Raw genomic sequence first — 20,754 nt, 5'->3', positions numbered from 1 at the left:
AAAAAAAATATACTTCTTGATTATGTTATATACATATTTAGGTTAACTAATTTACACAGTTAATATAGTTTAATTTAATATTATCTTTTAGATAGCTTACACTAAAAAAATTATAATATATATATATATATATGTTTTTTAAAGGGGGGGGGTTTATGCCAATCCAGCGGGAAGGGTGGTGGCCTTTCCTTTATTCTTTTTAACAAAAACTTTAATAACACCGCTAAAATCGGCACTAACAAAAACATAACCGCTATTATTAGCTTCGGAATGAGAAGGTTGATTCAAGACTGAAAGGGTAGGGTCTTGTTGGTCAAGTTGGGAAAGGATTAGACTAGGATTTGGTGCAAATACCGCAGCTGTTACAACTGCATTATGAGCTAGAAAGCAAGTTCAAAGTTCAACAAATATAATTAATTAATTAACCAAAAAAAGTGTTAAAATTAAATTAAAAATACCTTTAATGCTTTCCCAATAATAATTCCGATCCCTTCTAGCTGAAGAGAACTTTGAATAATCATAATTAGTTTTCCATAGATAAATAAATTGATTCTCAGAACCACTTATGATGTATTTTCCATCATGACTGTTAAAAAGATATCAATCAAAGTTTAATAGCTAATTAGATTTAAATTTAACTTAATCAGGGTTCGTACGAAATTTTTACATTGGAAATCCCTGACTTTTCCAGGTTATCCCTGACCAAATTTTGGAAATATCCCTGACTATTTTAAGGTGTTTACCAGAGCCCACTTCATCACACCTGTCTCGTATTTAGTATTGCTCGAAGCATAGCTTAATATACCAAGCGAAATCCCTGACTTATCCCTGACCTTTTCCCCTATTTTCCATATCCCTGACTTATCCAGGTTTTCCAGGTTATCCAGGTTCCGTACGAACCCTGTTAATTTAATTAATCCATACCTAAAATTAGACTTAATTTGGCTACTCAGATTAACGTATCCCTTATATTTGCATGACAATGATAAGTCCCTCAAATCATACATTCTTATCCGGGAATCATTTGAGGTAACTAAAATCTTATCTTCACCAGGCATGGGTTCAATCCCGCTTATTTTTCTCCCCTGTTTATTCTTACCCCTTGAAGAACGTACGTGAATTTGAGTGTAATATTTTAATTGCTAGAAATTAGAAGATTGTCTGTCAGTTATTAATTAATTTAAACCCTCAAATACATCAAACTTTACCTCAGTATGGTAAAAAATACACCTTCCATCATACGAACCAATGACGGCAAATTTGCCATTTTGACAAAAACTTGCTGAGGTTATAAGTTTGGTCTGACCATCAAGCTCATTCCAAAGAGCTACTTTCTTATCAGGAATGTTCCATAAACGCAATTTACCATCGAGAGAACCACTCAAAAAGTATCGGTCATCCTACAAAATTGAATTTTACACGCTAAAGCTGCAAGCACTCTAGTAATAATTTAATCTATAGTTTACCCTTGGATGAAAGGCAATTGCTGTTACAAAATCAATGTGTTGGAAGCAGCAGAGACACTCTTTACGTGAAATATGCCATAAACGAACTGTTTTATCCATGGAAGAGGAAAGAATAAAATAGTTCTGTCAAGGAAACCACAGGAAAACTAAAACATTAGACTCTGAACTCTGTCTTGAATTGATCATGGAAACTAACTTTGGACCAAGAAACATCAAGTAAATCAGCGGTATGACCCTGGTAAGTGCAAAATGGTTTAGACATAAAGGGTCCCTTGTTATCCTCATTAGTTTCAACATCAGGATGCTAAGTATTAAAGTGTACAGGTGTAGGTTAGTGTCAAGTAACTAGTAACAACCAGTGGTGTGCGAGTCCCGTTTTTTCGGTTTTGAGCCGAGTCCGAGTATCGAAACTAATTTCTTATTGAGTATCGAGCCGAGTCTCAAAAATACTTTCGAGTATCGAGTATTTAGATAGGTCAAATTTTGTTGGTTCTTTCGAGTAATTATCGAGTCTCAAATATTGATTTGTCGAGTAGCAATTTTGTAAATTTCTTGAAAATAACGAAGATTTTCAATTATCTAACATCTAACTAGTTCAAAAAGATTGTTAGTGATCAATTAAACATTGAACGGCTGATTTTCAAAATAAATGATCATGAACTCATCGTCTGCTATAGTTGTAAGCCTCGGACTCTAGTATTTAAGATGTTAAAAAGCTACTCGAATCTATCTCGAGTATCTCAATGTGTTGTTATCAAGTATCGAGTCGAGTACTCGCACACTCCTGGTAACAACTCAAGTCCAAACTAACAAATTTAGTTGGATCATCCACTGATTGTTGAGAGACTAGGCTTTCCTGGGATGGAGTTGGTGAAACTTTAACTGTTATTAAATTAAATTAAATTAAATTAATTTAATTTAATTTAAAAATTAATAATTAATTTCAACACATCATATGGCAATATCATCACATCATACTTTCAGCATTGTATCTTAGCCTCATTTCATTGAAATAATTATAGGAATCTCTCAAAACCCATATCCTTAGGATATGATCTTGACCAGCTGTTGCTAGTAATCTCCCGCAAAAAGAGAATTTCATAGTCCATATGGCACCCTGGATTATTTTAAAGTTATTAATTATTAATTAAGGTTTTGTTAAAGATTTAAAATTGATATTTTACAGTATGTTCTCCGGTTAAATCCTGAACTTCTTTAACATTATCAAACTCGTAAGGTCCTTTATGACCATGAGCGGCTTTGAATTTAAAACTGGGTCTTATTTCAGCCGGGTTATCTTCCTCGCTATCCTCTATTTCCTCATTATGTTTAGAATGGTAAACTTCATCGGCAACGTTCTTAATCTTGTTGACAGTTTTCTCGACTGTTCTACCAATCATTTTCTTTAATTTTGCCCTAATTTTTCAAATTTTGAATAATGTTAGCCCAGGGTTTATTTTGAAATAGTTCAAAGAAAGGTCATACGTTTTTTTCAAAACTGTAACTGTGTCAGACATATAAGATTTGTGAGACTCGGCAACACTTTCTTCATCCGACTCTTTCTCCTTATCTAGACTGGAATTGCTAACGTATTCCGATGTTAACCTCATTAAATGAAGTGATAAGGGGTTAATTCCTTGGGGTAAACGATCCTCCGCTAAACTAAGGGGTATTGTTTCCCCCGTGTCCAAATTTAAGACCGTAACTTGTTCCAAGATCTCTAAATCTGTTAAAGGCCTTCCGGAATCAGACCTTGTTCTCATCATAAAATTTGCTCCGAGAATATCTTCATTAGTTGGTCCTCCTCCGCTGTTTCTACGACTGTTACTATTTGATTTGGTTGAATGGGCCCCTAAACTACCCTTAGGTGTAGGAAGTCTCGATTCTGGTTTAGGTTCAATTGGTTCGTGATTTAAAGGTGTTTCTTTGGTAGCAATGGGTGCTCTGTCTTTTTCATGATCCTGGAATTATATATATTTTTTTTAACTGTTTTTTCTTTTATTTTGGAGGGGAATTTTAATGTTTAGGTTAGGTTAAAGCCGCCTACTTGGGGTTTAACAACATATTGGCCCCTCGTAGCACTTTTTAAGTCTAGGGAATATTCCAAATCATGGGCTATACTTTCTACTGTGGATGTTGGACTGGGTAAGCCTTGAGTTAAGGGTGAAGGATCCAATAGAGGCTACAAAAATAATATAATTCAAAATTTACTATTTCTTTAACTATTACAACAAGTTACCACACCAAACTCTTAAGGCTCTTTCAGACGATCCAACTTTTTGACTCAGCTTGATGGGTCAACTCGAGTTGAATCAAGTAGTTGGATCGTGTGAATAGACGCTGGATGAGTTGAGTCACCAAAAAAGTTGGCTAGGAAAAATTCGATCAGTGATCCAATTTTTGCTGACTCAACTTTTTAAGTTCATTTCTCCAGATAATCGAAATTAATTACAAAAGCCTTTTACGCGGGTTATTTCGTAAGTGCCAAGGTAGGTGGCGCTTAAAAAGTTCCATTTGGCAGTGGTGTGAATCAGGCTTGGAAATAAGGTTTATTTCTAAACTAGTCCTCCGGACCAGTGGCCCCTGATGTCTTAAATATGAAACTGGTCCAGGGACCCTTCCCCAATTTATTTTTCTACTGGTCCCAGGACTTGTGGTCGTTCTCTCCTCTAAAAAAATCTCTCTCGGCTTAGGGTTGTATACACAACTGGACTCCTGGAGTCGAAATTTATGTTAAAATGAAAATAATTAAAGAGGTCCCCATATCAATTTTTAATAAAAGTAGGAATTAATAAACTAGTCATTGGGACCAGTGACCCTCGCGTTTTGAATAAAAAAAGTGGTCCAAGCTATTAATAAACTGGTTTTTGACCTGTAAACCTGTCTTATTTCCTAGCCTGGGTGTGAATAAGAAGGATTTATTTCACTTTTCCCTTCAAAAGTTGGGCAAGTTGATACAACTTTTTGACCCATCAAGCTGAGTCAAAAAGTTGGATCGTCTGAAAGAGCCTTTAGTTGTGTAGGTAGCAAAATTTTTGAGATTAGATAAAAGTATGACTGTGTTTTCATTCATTCACAATTTTTTTTTGTTTTATATAATGATACAGATAGCTTATCAAGTGTAGCTCAAAAATTTCATTATTTACTACGCAATTTAAGTTAATATAGAAATTCTTACCCTAGTATGTTCTAAACTGTGTTGTTTATTAGCGGCTTTTCTCCTTCTACGAGGTGGGGCTATTGGTGGTTGAGGTCCATCGTTACTTATATTTCTATCCCCTTTAGTACTGGCTACTAAATCAGGTTCTGCTAAGGAGAATTTGCTGCCAACTGTACTAGTAGATATCGTACTGTCTCTCGAATCCAAGCTCAAAGTGTCGGTATTAACATCTCCCAATAAATTTCCAATTTTTCCTAAACTAATTACACTGTTAGCTTCTGATTTTGATTCTTCCATTACTTCTCTCCTTATAATGAAATTGGAAAATTATATTGTTGATTTTAGTTTAGGACCTTATCTTTTATCAGATTAAATTCCCCAGATTAAACTTTAAGCCTAAAAAAAAAAGAAGAGTAATTTACCTGGTAGGGTGTTTTGAATCAAGAACACCCAAAAAAACTCCATCAACTGAGGAAGTTTTGCTACTAGATTGTGATAACATGTCGGTTTCATCATTATCTTCGTCAGTTAACATTTTTCTTCTTAGTTCTTCCACTTTTTTCCTACGTTTTTCATTTTCTTTGGCTTTACGTTCAGATTCTTTAATTTCTTCTAATGTTGGGCACGGAGATTTTATTTCTTCCCAAGGTTTGGGTTCATTCTGAGGGTTTAATTTACGTTAAAATACTTTAAATTTGTAGCTTTTCAACCCATAAAAACGTACAAAGTTTGTTTCTGTTGGTGTTTCAATCCTGAAAAACAAGGAAAAACCATAAATTTGTACATAACTTTTCATGTTTTTAATCAAAATAAGAACAGGGCCAAGGTAAAAATTGTTAGGCCTTGGACCAAAAAAGTGAGGTTTTTACCTTAAAGTTGGTGTTTTAGGTTTTGAGACGTTGACCGGTTTATCCGGAGCGTCGAAAAACTCTTCCGAATCACTTTCCGAAGCCATACCGATGATTGCATTTATTTAAACTAGATTAGTTTAAAAAATTAAAATTTCAAATTTCCCTACAAAACCGCGGTCTACGTCCACCATGATGGTTTTGACGTGAAGTGACGTCATCAGCAGAAATTGAAGATAAAAGATGGAGAAGTAATACCCGGCTTCAATCGATGTTTATTTTTGTAAAAGTTGCGTTTATAAAATATAGCTGCTTAAAATATATAGTCTAAAATTAAAAAGATTTGAGATTATTATCCTGACATTATGTTATTACTTTAAATTATAATCTCTTTCATACTTCAATTTTAAATTAAAAATTAACGGCGTTCAAAGCTTCTACTCCAGTATAATATATTTTCCGTGACGTAAGATCATCCGGGTGCCCTGGAGTGACGTCACTGATCTTCCACAGTCGAGTCTGCCGTCACAGCGCGAGGCGAGTCTTCGGGCCGCTCTTGGACACAAAAGAGAATCTATTGTTTTTTTGTCGAAAGCCGGAACGTAAAAAGCCTTTGTTACGATAGTTTACTCTTAGTTTTAGGGAGTTTGTTTGTTTTTCGTTTTGTCGGGAAGTTCGTGAGTTTTTCATTTTAATTTATACGTTCGGTAATCAACAAGAGGAACAAATGCAAGCCGCCGAACCGGCGGATGAAATCCTACGAGTTTCTCCCATGATCCTGAGCAGTAGCAAAATGGAGGATCTTTCTGTCGAAGTTTGCGGCGAAAACGGAGCCTACTACAAGGTAATATACATTTTTTCATTAAGATTCGAACGATTCCCGGTTTAGAAAACCTTATGCCAAATCCTAATATCCAAGGAAAATATCGGTTTAGCCCGCGCGTCATCGTTTTCAGGCTTAACGCGGGAAACCCTTTTGATTAGGCTTAGGCCTTGTCGCGCGGTGGGAATTGGGAAAAGCCCGCAAATTCGAGACTCGATTCGGCAGCGCTGCCGGAAGAAATCGTGCCGCACCGCCTCGCGCCTTGGCTTTGAACGCCTTTTTTGTTCGCATTTTTTCTGTAGGATTTTAAGCCTTGGCTTCCAATCGTACTCCCTGCCTAGAGGAGCTTTACTGAACTCGAGACAAATTTGGGCCCAAGTACTAATAATAGGCCTAGGCCCCCCAAAATTTACACATTTTTTAATAATCGAAGAAATTATCACATTTCGCGAATAATAGAAAAACACGCTTTCTTACAATGTTATTTGATGTCAAAGAATAAAACTGTGGGATAATGGTTGAGCTTTGCACCCAATGGTAGAAGAAAAATTAAAAAAAACCCAACCCATTTGTCCAGGACTTGTCTAGCACAACCTTTTCTCTAAGTTGTCTTGGTTTTCACATTAGTCATCACTTTGATTTTTGCCAAGATACTAAAATTCTGTGTACAAAAATATCTTTAAACCATTTTGATGTCATTAGTTAGAAAAATAAAATTATGTGAAGCCCTTAATGTGGAAATGTGTACCTACATAGTTTTTACATGATTTTTGACAGGAAAATAGCTTATAATGAGTTGGGATTCATTTGTAGCTTCAGTTAGTTAAGTCCAAACTTTAGCTCAAGCCTTTTAGAGCTTTTTGAGTACTAGCTTTGATAACATTAGAATGGTTAGAGTTCAATCAACTTGAGTGCAGTTTTAGTTTTGCCCACTTTCCAGAGTACAACATCACCATCTGGCAATGTTTCAACGTTAAACCTGTTTTGAATATTATCTAATAACTGCTTATTTAAATATTTCCTAACTATTATTCAGAATTTTGTTGCGTAATTCTACTTGAAATTTCTATTTTTCTTAGTGTTGTATGATGTTAGAAAACTTATAGGTGTCAGTTAGAACATTATGAAACATTTAGTGAAGTTTTAATGTGTAAAAGTTACATTTTTACACCTAAAAATGTGAATTATCTTTACCTTAAGTTTTGAGCCACTATAAGTTTAAAAGAAAGCTTTAAAATATTGAGTTGAAAGGTCATAAAACCATTCATTGGAAAGTTTGGTGCTCATGAAGTTAAAAAACTGACTGGAAGTGGATCCATTTTAAGCCTATAACTGAAAACCTAATCTTGAGTATTTAACTAAAGTATATCTTTCTTTAGGCATTTATAACGGACATACATGACGAAGAGGTTTCCGTGGCCTTTGAGAATGAGTAAAAACTTAATTTTGTTCTGCACGAAAAATTACGCTGCTTAAAATAGTTTTTTAGAAAAATTTTCTTGAAAAATTTTTATATTTTTTGTTTATTTTATAAAAAATTATTTTAATTTTATTTCAGTCTCCATTAAACATTTATTAAACCTTTATTAGTCCAATTACCATTTTGTTTTTAAGTTGGCAGCCTGAAAGCAAGTTTCCATTCCGAAGAGTTAGACTACCTCCCACTCCTAAAGAAGGCGACAAAAATGAAATTGTTGAGGGGCAGGAAGTGGAAGTACGTCACTCATTTTTGGAGTTGAATTTTAGTGAAATTCGTGATCACGTTATTTTATCCTCTTTTCTTAGGTATATTCTAGAGCCAATGAACAAGAAGCTTGTGGCTGGTGGCGAGCTTTAGTTAAAATGACGAAAGGGGAGTTTCATGTTGTTGAGTATTTGGGATGGGAAACAACGTATACAGAAATTGTTCCTGGAGAACGATTAAGGCCAAAAAATACGAAGTATGATTAGTATTTTAATTAAAACCTTCCTTGGTAAATTGGGTGTGTTAATAAGGGTAATGTTTTATAGCCCTCCTTTAACAAAGAATACATTTCACAAATTTGAATTGGAAGTGCCGGAAGATCTTAGAGAATAGTAAGATCATAGAATCACTTTGAAAAGTGTTTTGGCATAACCGAACAATCTCTTCAATTTAGCTCAAAAGTAGAATCGACACACAAGGAGTTTAAAAAGGCCATTGAGGCAGTAGTTTGCAAATTCAATCCTGAAAAAAATTGCCTTATTATAATTGTAAGTTGTATTTTTTTTTTCTTCATTCCACAACACGCAGTCCTGTGAAAGAAACGCGTGACGACCCTATGACGTAATTTTGTCTTTTGGTCTCTCTTTACAACAGTTTTCGTCACAGGCCAGGTCTGAGGTTGTTAAAAAAAGGGCAACTATGCTTAGCGATATGCACTTTCGGAATCTACGACAGAAAGTTCTACTACTTAGCAGGACGGAAGAAGCTGCTCGACAGTTGGAGGTGCGCCACAGCCGTCGGCTTGGTCGCCAGCTCGTACGTTGTACCTGTCAAAAGATCCTCTAAAATCCTTTGTTGTAGACCTCTCTCTCTCTATCTGACACTCCCATATTGTCAGGAAATAAAATATCCCGCCCTTTCCACCCAAACCTACTGTTAAATTAGAAATGAGGCACAATCCAACCTCTTCATTCAGAAACTCCTTAACATTTTTTAGAAAAAAAAACCCAATTAATGCCCGTGAAAATCCTATTGTACTTACACTTGATCTTTCTAAAAATGACCCCTATGCTTTTGTTTTGGCTTATCGTCGCAATTTTTTATTTTATTTTATTTTCAGTTTAATATAGTTTAGATTCTATTTTTAACGCTCGACAATTTGTTCTTTTGCTTAAAGTTTCTTACGGTTATGGCATTAGTTTTTGCAATTACAAAATATTGTTTTACAAATTGTCGAGCACGTGGTAACTATGGGCTGAAACTGTCAGCCTTTTGTAAGTAATGCTTAGAGGATGGGTAGCAGCGTTGCCAGATAAAAATTACCAAACTATCGTACCAAAGCCAAAAAAATTATCGATTTTCAACCAAAATTATCGTACGCTCTGAGCGCCTCAAAAATAGCGGTAAAACCAATGCGGTTGTACTGATTCACCTTGTATTTACACTTAAATCAGTACAAGGGTACGGAGGGAGATAGATAAATAACGTCTCCAAGCGTTTCTCACATCCAGCCTTTGGCCTTAAGTGTATTATATATATATGGGATGAACATGTGTCACTCTCTCCTATTTCGCCTTTTTCTACACCTAGCGAGACTTTTGTGCCCAGATTAGTACAATTTCCCGCTTAATTCGAAATTATAGTACAATTATCGTACGCCTAAGCCGAATTATCGAATTTAGCGTACTATATAGTACAGCGTCAAAATTATAGTACGCTTCGAAAAAAACTCTTAAAATTATCGCATTGTACTATAATTATAGTACGTCTGGCAACGCTGATGGGTAGTTTTACCTCTTTCTAAGTTTAGGGGCTTATAGTTTCAGTCTTGGTTTTAGTTTAGGTGTAGTGGTGAAGGTGAAAGAGGTATTTAAGATTTACACAATGCCATTTTTGAGATATGGGTGATATATGATATATAAACCATTTGGTGACATAGACTCTTCATAGATGTTTTCTGTGAATTATTTTTATACTTTTATTTCACTCTCCTTTAATTGTGTGTAAGCCTCTTTTGCCTTCATTTCTTTTTTATTGTTCAACTCAATTTCAATGGATTCCGTTTTTTTCTTGTTCTGGTTTCGTGTGCAGAGTACTAGGTTAACTGTTGGTTCAGGGTATTTGGAAGAATTTAGTGTCCGAGATGATCTAATGGGTTTGGCCATTGGAGCTCACGGTGCGAATATTCAAAATGCGAGAAAATTGGAGGGCATTACTGGCATTGATTTGGAAGAGACCACTTGCACATTCAAAATCTATGGAGAGGTACGTTTGGCCTACTATTTTTTTCGTTTGGCACACTGTGATTTTTCGTATCGTACAGTACGTTTTTTCGTATCGTACAGAACGATTTTTCGTATCGTACAGAACGATTTTTCGTATCGTACAGAACGATTTTTCGTATCGTACAGTACGTTTTTTCGTATCGTACAGTACGTTTTTTCGCACCGTACAGTACGATTTTTCGTACCGTACAGTACGTTTTTTCGTACCGTACAGTACGTTTTTTCGTATCGTACAGTACGTTTTTTCGCACCGTACAGTACGTTTTTTCGCACCGTACAGTACGTTTTTTCGCACCGTACAGTACGTTTTTTCGCACCGTACAGTACGTTTTTTCGCACCGTACAGTACGTTTTTTCGTATCGTACAGTACGTTTTTTCGCACCGTACAGTACGTTTTTTCGCACCGTACAGTACGTTTTTTCGCACCGTACAGTACGTTTTTTCGCACCGTACAGTACGTTTTTTCGTATCGTACAGTACGTTTTTTCGCACCGTACAGTACGTTTTTTCGCACCGTACAGTACGTTTTTTCGCACCGTACAGTACGTTTTTTCGCACCGTACAGTACGTTTTTTCGCACCGTACAGTACGTTTTTTCGCACCGTACAGTACAGTACGTTTTTTCGCACCGTACAGTAGTACGTTTTTTCGCACCGTACGGTACGTTTTTTCGCACCGTACGGTACGTTTTTTCGCACCGTACGGTACGATTTTTCGTTTGGGATTTGACGTGACTGTAATTTTTCTTCATATAGACTGAGGAATCTGTTAAAAGAGCTAGGAGTATGTTAGAATACGCCGAAGAGTCCATTCAAGTGCCTCGAGCTCTCGTAGGTTAGTGTAATAGTGTCTTATATTGATATTTTAAAAGTATATTTTCATTGTTATACGTTTTGACGCGTTTAATTTCAATTTTTTTCAACTTTTATTTCGTCTACTGTAGGTAAAGTAATAGGCAAAAATGGTCGCATTATCCAGGAAATTGTGGATAAATCTGGCGTAGTTAGGGTCAAAATTGAAGGAGACAGCGAGAACCAAACACCACGCGAAGAGGTACTGTTTGTGGTAATTATAATAATTTTGATAACCTCTTTTTTCAAAGAACACGCAATGAATAGTACGAGTTTTTTTTTGGCCCATAGATACTTTTTTTTTTTTTTTTGGCGTAGTTTTGAATGGCTTTGAGAAAACCCACCCCTTTTTTTTAAAAAAACCAATCTTGCTCTTTCAGAAAAAAAAGTTTTCGACTTTAATACGTACGTTGAGTAGGATTCTTCGTTTCAGGTGCCGTTTGTCTTTGTGGGTACCATGGAAAGCATCACCAATGCCAAAATTCTTCTGGAGTATCATCTGGCGCACCTGAAGGAAGTGGAGAAATTACGGCAAGAGAAGTTAGAGATTGATCAGCAGCTTCGTAACCAGATGGGATCGGTACAGAATTTCCCAATGCCCAGGCGAAGTGGACCCGAAAGAGGTTACAATTCCGATATGGATGGAGCTGGCGGAGGTACCGGAGGCGGTGGAGGACGAGGTCCTCGAGGCGGAATGGGTGGTGGAAACAGTGGAAGCGGACCACCCAGGGGACGAGGAAGGGGAGGAGGAGCCGGAGGAACTAACAGTTTGGGACGGCGTTGGGGAGGTGGTGGAGGAAGTTCCGGTGGAGACTCCAGAGACAACAGGGATAGTCGAGATTCTAATTCTCGTTACACCAACAATACCGGTACTCATTCCTCTTCAAATACTTTAAGCGATTACATTTCGGGTGTTGATAAGAGGGCTTCGGGTGGGTCTGGAGGAGGCGGAGGAGGAAGTTCCAATAGCAGGGGAGGTGGGAATTCAGGTGGAAGTATTATCAGTCATAGCGTCGTTAATTCTAACGCGGCAAACTCGAATAATATGCCAAATTGTTTAAATTCAACTTCCTCAGTATCGTCAGGGTCTCAAAGTAACGGAAATAGCGGAGGCGGTGGTAACCCTCGGTCTAATAGGGGAGATCATAATAGAGAACCTCGTAATGAAAGAGGCGGACGAGGTATGCCCAACAGAAAGTAGAAATACTTTTTGATTAATGACGACTAAAATAGTAAATACCCCCGAATTTAAAGATTTAATAAAACTTGATGAGGCAAAATTTAACACCCAATTATGATATAAAAAAGAAAAATACTTAAAATAGTTTATGGTATGGAAGTGTCAGTTTAATTAAATTTAACATCGGAAGAATGGCACTTGATAATATTATTGTAACATCACACTACAATGAAGAAGATAAGAATATAATTAATATACTTTCACTTGTCTGGGAATAAAACTTAATAATTGATTATTAAAAAGCGTTTAATGAAAAAATTTGAAATAAAAAATGGTACTGACGAAGAATAGTTGAACAATTTTGGTATATATTTACGAAACAAAGTAACTTACGTTAAACCAACAACCCTCAAGTGTGTCATTTCAAAAAGAAACAAGATTAAGATTAAACACTCCCATTGCCCCAGAGTAAACTTCGTTTCTACTTTCTACCAAATTTACAGTTTAATTTTTATCATTTAGTGAAGTTCAAAAAAAAAAAAATATTTTCTCGTTACTTTACATCATACTTCAGTTTAACGGAACTTCGTTAAAATTATTTATTATTTGGGGCATTTTTTTTGCGTAAACCAATAACTTATGAAAAGAAATACTATAACTAACATCAATTTAATCTTCTTTAACATAATGAGGAATCATTAAAAGAAAAAAAAAATGCTAACCCTTAACCACAAATTTTTGATTTGAATCACCGTAATTAACGTCTCTCTCTCTCGTCAGTTTTTTAGAAAATACATTTTTTTTGATTTAACTAACACCACAAAACGAAATATAAAGCTATTTCGTTAACTAGAGTGTTCTTACTCTTGGTAACTATTAATGTCATGATAAAAGGCGACTTTGTCAAAACGAAAAAAAAAAAAAAAGGTTGGCCAAGGTCTAATTCGATTTATGTTTTTTCTAGTTTTCGTTTTCCGTTTTCGTTTTGACAACATTTGTTTTATGATTTGGGGGGAAAACAAAGCTCTCTCCTTTAGAGGAATTAAGCGAGGCAACTTATTTAGTAAAGATTTAAAATAGGTTATTATAATTGTTAAGCCTATTTTTTACTTAGCCTAAAAGTTTTGGGCCTTAGTAAAGTTAAGCCTACTTTTAGTTCCGGCCTTCATTTTTTGGTCGTAAAATTTTTACAAACAAATTCTTAATAAAAGTAAAAAATATTAATTAAAAAACAACAAAATCCCAATCCAATTGTCCCTTAAAACCAACAAAAAAATAATTAATAATTAACAAAAAAAAAATGTAGGAAAAAAAATAATCTTTAAAAAAAAATGGAAGAAAAAAATTTATTGTATATCTTAATCGCGTTAGTTGCTTACATGTAGGATTAATGAAAAAAAAAAAAATACAACAAAAATAACAACAAAAGATGGATGAATCTATCTTTTAATAATTGATGACCGTAAAAACCTTTAACCAAAAAAAAAAAACTAATAATGGTTCGAGAATCCATTTTGTTTATCTCGTATATAGGAAACTTAAAAAAAAAAAAAGACACTAACACCTCAAAAACAAAATAATGTTGGATTTAGTACCAATGTTATTAACGTAACAATCGACCTGAAAACAATTTTAGACTGAAAATTTATCCCCTAATGTTAACCCTTTTTCAACAACACCTTTCTTGACCAAGTTTTGTCTTCACTAAAAACTTATTCGTAAAAATGAAAATGAAAATTTGTTCCAAGTTAACATTTTTGGTCGGAAAACGCAAGTTGCGTTTTCCGGAATTGTTTTTTTATTGAATACCCTTAATTAATTAAGGAAAAAGACCACTATTTCCTTCTGTAACCCCAATTATTCATTAAGACAACTTTGTGACTCAACAAAACCTACTACAACCTACGTTTGTACTTATTATTACCCCCCTTTTTACCAATTCATCGTTAATTTTTTTTTTTAATCCCCCGCATTTTGTGGGATGCACCAATATATTTTGCATGTACAGTATAGTTTCATTTCAATCACGCAGTCCCTCATTCCCCCTTTTTTTTTAAAAAAAAACAAAATGGTAGCTAAATCGGATCAGCGGCGGTTAGTTTTTTGCGTGAAATAACAAATCCTGAGAGTTAACTAGTCTTCCATTTGTAAAAATATACATTGTTTTTTTTTTTTTTTAGTTTTTGTTTTTTTTTTTTTTTAACTTAAATTCCTTTGAAAACCCAGCCATAACTCTTTGTAAGTTACAAGAGATTTGCTTGGATTGTGAATTTGTGAGTTTCAAAGATATTTTTCTTTCCCACCTTAATTTTTTGAAAAGTTATTTTCACCAGAACTGATTTGACGTACCGCTACCATCACCGTTACCCACCAACACCACCGCCATTTTGTTTTGTGTTTTTTCTTTGTAATTAGCTCTAAATTTCCCTCGGAACTAAGTAATTAACGTTTATATACACTATAACTCGAAATGACAAAAAGCCATGCCATACACGCTTAAAAATGACAATATCAATTTTAAAGATAGTTATAACTTAGTCCAAACGTCAAAATAACTTGATGTTTATAAACAAACAAACTAACAAATTGCTCACAACACTACCAACTCCCAACTCCGCGATTAAATCATCGTATCACGAGTCTGGGGAAATTTTTATTTATACTTTGAAAGAAACGGTTGTAATGAGAAAGGAAGATAGAAAAAAGATTGAACTAACGTTTTACGAGGCTTCAGGGGTTTTTTTTCTTTACTAATTTAATTAAGTTAATTTTCCACTAATTAAGTATTGATTTCGGTGGTGTAGCTGCTCTTTTGCAGGGGAAGAGGGTATGAAAAAATTAATTCAAAGGTTTCAAAGGTGTTTTCAAATTTTAGGCCTAGCGAAATGTTTATATCGGAGGGTCGAAATTTAGATTTAAAAAAACAAGAAATCTAATGATATATATTGATAAGTACTAACTACACTGGTTAAAAAATAGTACGCTTGGTTATTTCAAAGGCTCTTTACGTTTAACTAATTAGACTAATTGATTGATTGGATTTTTTTTTTAATTTCTTAAATGGTTTTGTTTGTTCGTTTGTTTTTCTCTTTCTCCGAAATGTGTAAACAGGACTTGGCCTTTAAATGTTATTATATTTCCCACGGAATAGTCCCTAAATTTAAAAAAAAAAAGAATATAATACAAATCTCTATATGGTCGATATTATAAGAACAACAAATTAACGATCGATGTCTTAAACGTAAAATCAAACCGCAGAGAGAGAGGAGAGATGATGTTAAGAGTTTAACGTTATACTCTCCTTAATTAATTGATAACGTGAATCGAGAGAACTAAATTAATTAAAAAGAAAAGCCAGTTTTATAAAGAGGGCTCGTGGTAGCGTAATGTATAAATTAAAACTTAGCGAAGGAAAGGCTTTTTAATTTATTAATTTCCCCCCCCCCTCTCGTTGTTTATAAGCCTTTTTAGTGGGTGCGGTTGGTTGGTTTAGACTGGAATGTTTGGTTGGACTCGATTAGCGTATATTTAGACTCTCTCTCTCGCTTCATGATAACGGAGGAATAAATAATGATTAAATAAAGAGTCAAGCAGGGATGAAAGTTATTTCAGAGGTTTGGCCACGTCTTGTACAGTTATTTCCATCCTAAAACTTAACCACAACAAATAAGACAAAAAAAACTAAAAGAAGAAAAAAAAAGAATTTTAAATGAAATAATGCTTTTTGTGAGTTTTTTACATAGTTCCCTCATGGCTTATCATTTTCCTATAAAAGAAATCATTAATTTCATTTTTTATATATAAAAATACAAAAATACCAAAAAAAAAAATATAAAAATTTAAAAAAAAAAGATACAAAAATCGAGGTCTTGTTGTCCTCATTGTAATAAAGTCGCCACATTGCAAAATAATATCTTTACCTTTGTCGATATTATAACACTCCGAATGGTTTTTTTTCTAACACCTTTAAATGCGTTAAGGAAAATGTTCAATTTTATTTTTTTTTAAATTGAACATTATCTTTAATGGGAATGATGCGTTAAAATGTTGGATAAAATTAACTCTCGCAAGTCACTAAACCATAAGTTCATAAGATATGTTCCATGATAAGTTTGTCATTGGTTACAAATTGCAGCTTGTCATGAAGTGACAGTGTAGGTCATACATTCGCGCAAAGCAACGAGGCGCTATATGTCCAAGGCTTAGTACAGACTAAATAGGAAGATATAAGTGTAGGCAATGCTGTAAGTCTCTAGCATTACGAAGTATAGTCGTAATACTTTTGGAAGGAACATATCACTTATAAACTTATGCGAAACGTATAGAGTGCTGTCAGTTGTGACGTCAGATCCAAGGTTAAACGTCACGAGTCTGCCTTTAGCAATGGGCGGCCATGACAGTTACCGTGTTTTTTCTTTATGGGAAAACAGCATGGGTGACGTCACACCGGCGCTTCTGACAGCACTCTATTACAAATAATCCCGTTTTATTTGCCTGCCTAACGCACGTTCCCCTCTAATTTTAATTTTTATTTCTTTTTTAAACAAATAATTTTAATTGAAAAACTTAATGAATGTTAAATTGAAATGGCTCTTTCATCCCTGCTTATACTTATAATATGTTTTAGCAATGTTAGCTTGATTTTTTTTATTCTAACTATCGCGTAACAAAATGCCCCAATATCTTAAAGGCTAGAAACATTTGTGTATATTATTTAAATGATATCTTTAATATTGTATATTAGTATTGTAGAATATTATTGGGTGTTGTAGGAAATTATCGTAAACACACGCGTGTGATTTAAAAAGAGATTGAACAATATCCAGGGCTGAAAGGGTCACTTCTAAGTAACATTTATATAGTGTTTTTTTTTATATATATAAATATATCGCGTATATTTATATATATATACATATTTAAATCTTTTTTCGTATCTATAATGTTATGTTTTAATATCGAGAAAAGAAAAGCTGCTGTATTAAGAAAGCTCAGGTGAGTTACTTGAATAATCCCTTTCAGCCCTGTTTTTTCTCTATTTCTTTAGTGAAAGTATCGAATTTCTTTTTTATGTTTTGTGTAACTTTGTTTAAATTTTGTCGAAAAGTATCGAACATTTCAGTAACGTAGAGTTTTTGCCTTCGTTTCAGGATCTCGCCACGAAGGTGGAGGTGGAGGTTTGATGCGCGACCTTTTAAATGAAGACAAAGTTTCTGATCTCCCACCTCGTCAACGAGGCAAGAATGATCGTAGACGTATTCGCGACGAAGATGAATCCGTTTTGGACAGTCACGAAGTTTCTAGCATCGCCAGTTTAGACCGAGGTCCGTCGAAATATTCCCAAAATGAAGAAGATAATTAGCCTTATTCCTGATCAGCGCCATCTACCCATAGCGGTGACTTTGAGAACTACTGTAAGCGGCAAGCCCATCAGATGTCGCTAAAATCTGGTGACGTCATTTTTGGTAAGACCCGAGAGTGCCAGTCAGTGACGTCACCAGATTTTAGCGACATCTGATTGGCTTGCCGCTTACAGTAGTTCTCAAAGTCGCCGCTATGGGTAGGTGGCGCTGATCAGGAATAAGGCTAATTCGAACGATTTGAAAACATTTAAAAAACTACTTGGTTTTCCAGAAAGCGTCTCTTCCGTGGAAGGTTCCGTTAACCGACGTAGAAAACCTCGTAGAAGGAGGGTTAAACGTTACGGTAGCGAAGCTCCCAGCGATCCGCCGACCAGAGAAAATTCTGGTGCCAATGAAAGGCCGTATTCCGAACCCAGGGAAATGCCCTCTGGAGCTCCGCCTAAACCAAAACCGGCGGCTTCAACTAAAGACGCAAATCGCTATCAAGGACCGTCTTCTAATAATAATAACGCGACGCAACACGTCATGCAAAATGGGGGGAGCAACAACGCCGCGCTTAAATCTTCTAACGATGATAATGTCAACAATAATAGTAACGGAGTAACAACCACTCCTCAGAATCAATTAAATAATAATCCAAAGCAACAACGGGAACCCAGAGAACCGAGAAAAAATCGTTCTAATCAAGCCGAAGGTACGACTAACGCACCACCTTCTAAGAATAACGAGGATAACGCCGCGGGTCACAAAGAAGCCAATATAGTAAATGGAACGGCTTAAATAAAAAAAAAACAAAAGGTCAATTGGAACTTATAGGGAGAGAGAGAGAATTGTTTTTTTTTTTTTTTTGTTTTTCCGTTGATGTTTTTTGTTTCCTTTGTTTTTTTATTACTCATCTTATGTTTGGAGATGAATGTTAGCGTGAGAGAGATATGACAAAACTAAAATAGATGTTAGCGTTGAATTAATATAATTATCATTGGTGCTACCAGGCTCTGATATAAAAAAAATAAAGAGACCATTTTGAGAGGGGTTATTAGGTCACGGAAGATGGGGGGGGGGAGTTGGAAATAGGCCTGCTGACTGTGGAACGACTTAGGTCCGGTGAGACGCTAGAAGGAGGGGGGAATACTCGGAAAAAATGGCGGGCTGTCTACGTCCGCCATTTTTCCGCCTATTCCGCCGCCATTTTATAGCTTTTACCGGACCTAAGTCGTTCCACAGTTAGTTAGCTGCATCCTAACCCCATCATCCTTGATTGGGTATTGAAATAAGAAGAAAAAAAACGTTAATTGCTTGGCAAACTACTAATATAATAGTTAATAAAACCAATATGAATATTTTCATCCTCCAATCAATGTTTACTACGTATTTTATTTAAAATTCTGGTCCACAATCGAAGATGCAATTAATATTTTTTTTTTTTTTCCTTCTCATTTCGAAACATAGAAGAATAACACATCATCCATTGAAAGAAAAACAAAAGACGCTCAATAGTATTTATAACAAACAAACAAACAAACAAACTAAGTTGTTGGCCATATTCTCTCTCTGGTGGTTCTTTTGTAATTTGTATAAAAAAAATTATTTTTCTTTTTTTTCTTTTCTTTTCACAATATTTTCCTCTCTTCTTAATAGACGAGTTTAACCCTTTAACAATTTACTTAAAAATAGCGAAAACAAACAAACACAAACATACATACATAGACACGATCATATTTAAACTATAAAGTAAGTATAGTTCAGTTGATCTTTATTCGTAGATGTTAATTAGTGCTTGTTTAATTAAAGAACAAATTTTTTATTATTATTATTATTATTATTATTGGATATTACAAGCGTGAGATTTAAAAAAACCTTCGAGGGAAGATATTAGTAATACTTTTGTTACAATTTTAGTTACTTACTTACTTACATTTTGTTTCAACTTAGGAATATAAATTTAGATTTCTATATAACCCCCAAAATTCAATTGAAATTTCAACCCCCAGAAAGATATAACAAACAGACTAATGACTTAATGACTTAGAAAACCAAATTTATATCAGGATGTTTAACCCATAGCCTGGTTGTTAATATTAGGTAAAAGAAATTATTAAACTAAATTTTAGCCACCAAATTTAGTCCCCCTTATCCATTTTTGATTTTTTTTTTTTTCTCAAAACCAATGGATTAAAATAAAATTTTTGCGTAAGGACATTTTTTGTGAAGAATCCAACGGTGTAAAAGGTTTAAAAAAAAAATATGATAAAACTCCGGAGGTTTTTTCTTCTTTTTTTTTTGTATATACACATATCTTAAAACTATTTATTACAATTTGCAAAAAGACGAGTTTAAAAAAACCAAACTTAATCGTAATTAACTATTAAGGACCTTTTCCTAAAACGTAACTGTTTTTGACTTTGAAAAAAAAAAAAAAAAATTATAAAAATTACCTCCATAGTGTTTCTTACCAACAAAATAAAACAAAATACCTACCATTCTGCGATACATTTCAAATGATACATGAAATTCCTTTTTCGTTATTCAGATATAAAAGAATTTTTCCTGAATAACTGCGCAGCATAGAGAGACATAAAAATTGATGTTCATGATTAAGTGCTCTGATATAAAACAATAAAAAAAGGTTTTTCTGCCCTTATTTTTAATTTAAATCATAATTTAAAAATTTTCAAAAATCGTGACGTGATCTCTGATTGGCTGAAATAAATTCATCATCGCGACCTATTCGTTCGTTTAATGTCATCACGTGGTTGCCCTCTACACTACTACCTCGTTTAATTGTCACATTGCGTGAAGTCGGGTTGTTGAACCGGTTAGTAATTAAGAATTATCGTAATTTTATTAGCTTTTAATATCGTTTAAGTAATTAATATGATTTTATTAGATATTTGAAACATTCTAGTTTATTTTTAAGTAAGTTTTATGAGTAATTAGAGGCAGTTTTAAGCGTAATTAGCATCGTTAGTTGGTTACCGGTTCGTTATTGCCGGTTGAACTAAGCCTTGGTCTGTTAATGTTAGGCCTAATCTCGTGCTGAAGTTGAAACCAACCAACCAGGATTAAACTTTCAACAAAAAGGTTCGTTAAGCATTT

At 34.5% G+C, this 20,754-nt stretch overlaps 2 protein-coding genes across 11 annotated transcripts; one reads left to right on the top strand and one right to left on the bottom strand.

Annotated features, from left to right (window-relative positions):
• Nucleotides 1-152: 152 nt before the first annotated feature.
• On the bottom strand, nt 153-5,797 carry LOC149677080 (WD repeat-containing protein 44). 2 transcript variants are annotated; one of them, XM_089838070.1, is made up of 15 exons: nt 5,496-5,797; nt 5,351-5,378; nt 5,049-5,287; nt 4,645-4,885; nt 3,514-3,648; nt 2,952-3,427; nt 2,651-2,882; nt 2,445-2,583; nt 2,278-2,348; nt 1,663-1,770; nt 1,467-1,589; nt 1,209-1,400; nt 925-1,142; nt 459-586; nt 153-380 (listed from the first exon to the last, which is right to left on the bottom strand). In XM_089838070.1, the coding sequence occupies exons 1-15, from the start codon at nt 5,579-5,581 to the stop codon at nt 154-156; spliced, it is 2,643 nt and encodes an 880-aa protein (XP_089694196.1). In that variant the 5' UTR covers nt 5,582-5,797; the 3' UTR covers nt 153. The 2 variants fall into 2 exon arrangements, with proteins under 2 accessions (XP_089694196.1, XP_089694195.1); XM_089838069.1 differs by having other exon boundaries at nt 4,645-4,933; nt 5,496-5,790.
• Nucleotides 5,798-5,968: 171 nt separating this feature from the next.
• Fmr1 (synaptic functional regulator FMR1) lies at nt 5,969-20,299 on the top strand. Of its 9 annotated transcripts, none has more exons than XM_089838080.1 (13): nt 5,969-6,318; nt 7,677-7,729; nt 7,912-8,011; nt 8,083-8,237; nt 8,308-8,373; nt 8,436-8,529; nt 8,636-8,764; nt 10,073-10,246; nt 11,023-11,101; nt 11,211-11,320; nt 11,537-11,987; nt 17,446-17,619; nt 17,930-20,299. In XM_089838080.1, the coding sequence occupies exons 1-13, from the start codon at nt 6,202-6,204 to the stop codon at nt 18,436-18,438; spliced, it is 2,211 nt and encodes a 736-aa protein (XP_089694206.1). In that variant the 5' UTR covers nt 5,969-6,201; the 3' UTR covers nt 18,439-20,299. The 9 variants fall into 9 exon arrangements, with proteins under 9 accessions (XP_089694206.1, XP_089694204.1, XP_089694203.1 ...); XM_089838078.1 differs by having other exon boundaries at nt 7,888-8,011; XM_089838077.1 differs by having other exon boundaries at nt 5,970-6,318; nt 7,888-8,011; nt 11,211-11,332.
• Nucleotides 20,300-20,754: the final 455 nt, after the last annotated feature.

This window comes from Phalangium opilio, unplaced genomic scaffold (assembly GCF_054372755.1).
Source record: "Phalangium opilio isolate 3A_F unplaced genomic scaffold, DU_Popi_V2 ptg000045l_1, whole genome shotgun sequence".
In the NCBI taxonomy this organism is placed as follows: Eukaryota; Metazoa; Arthropoda; class Arachnida; order Opiliones; family Phalangiidae; genus Phalangium; species Phalangium opilio.
Note: the sequence above shows the minus strand (reverse complement) of the source record. Positions and strands in the feature narration are given on the sequence as shown.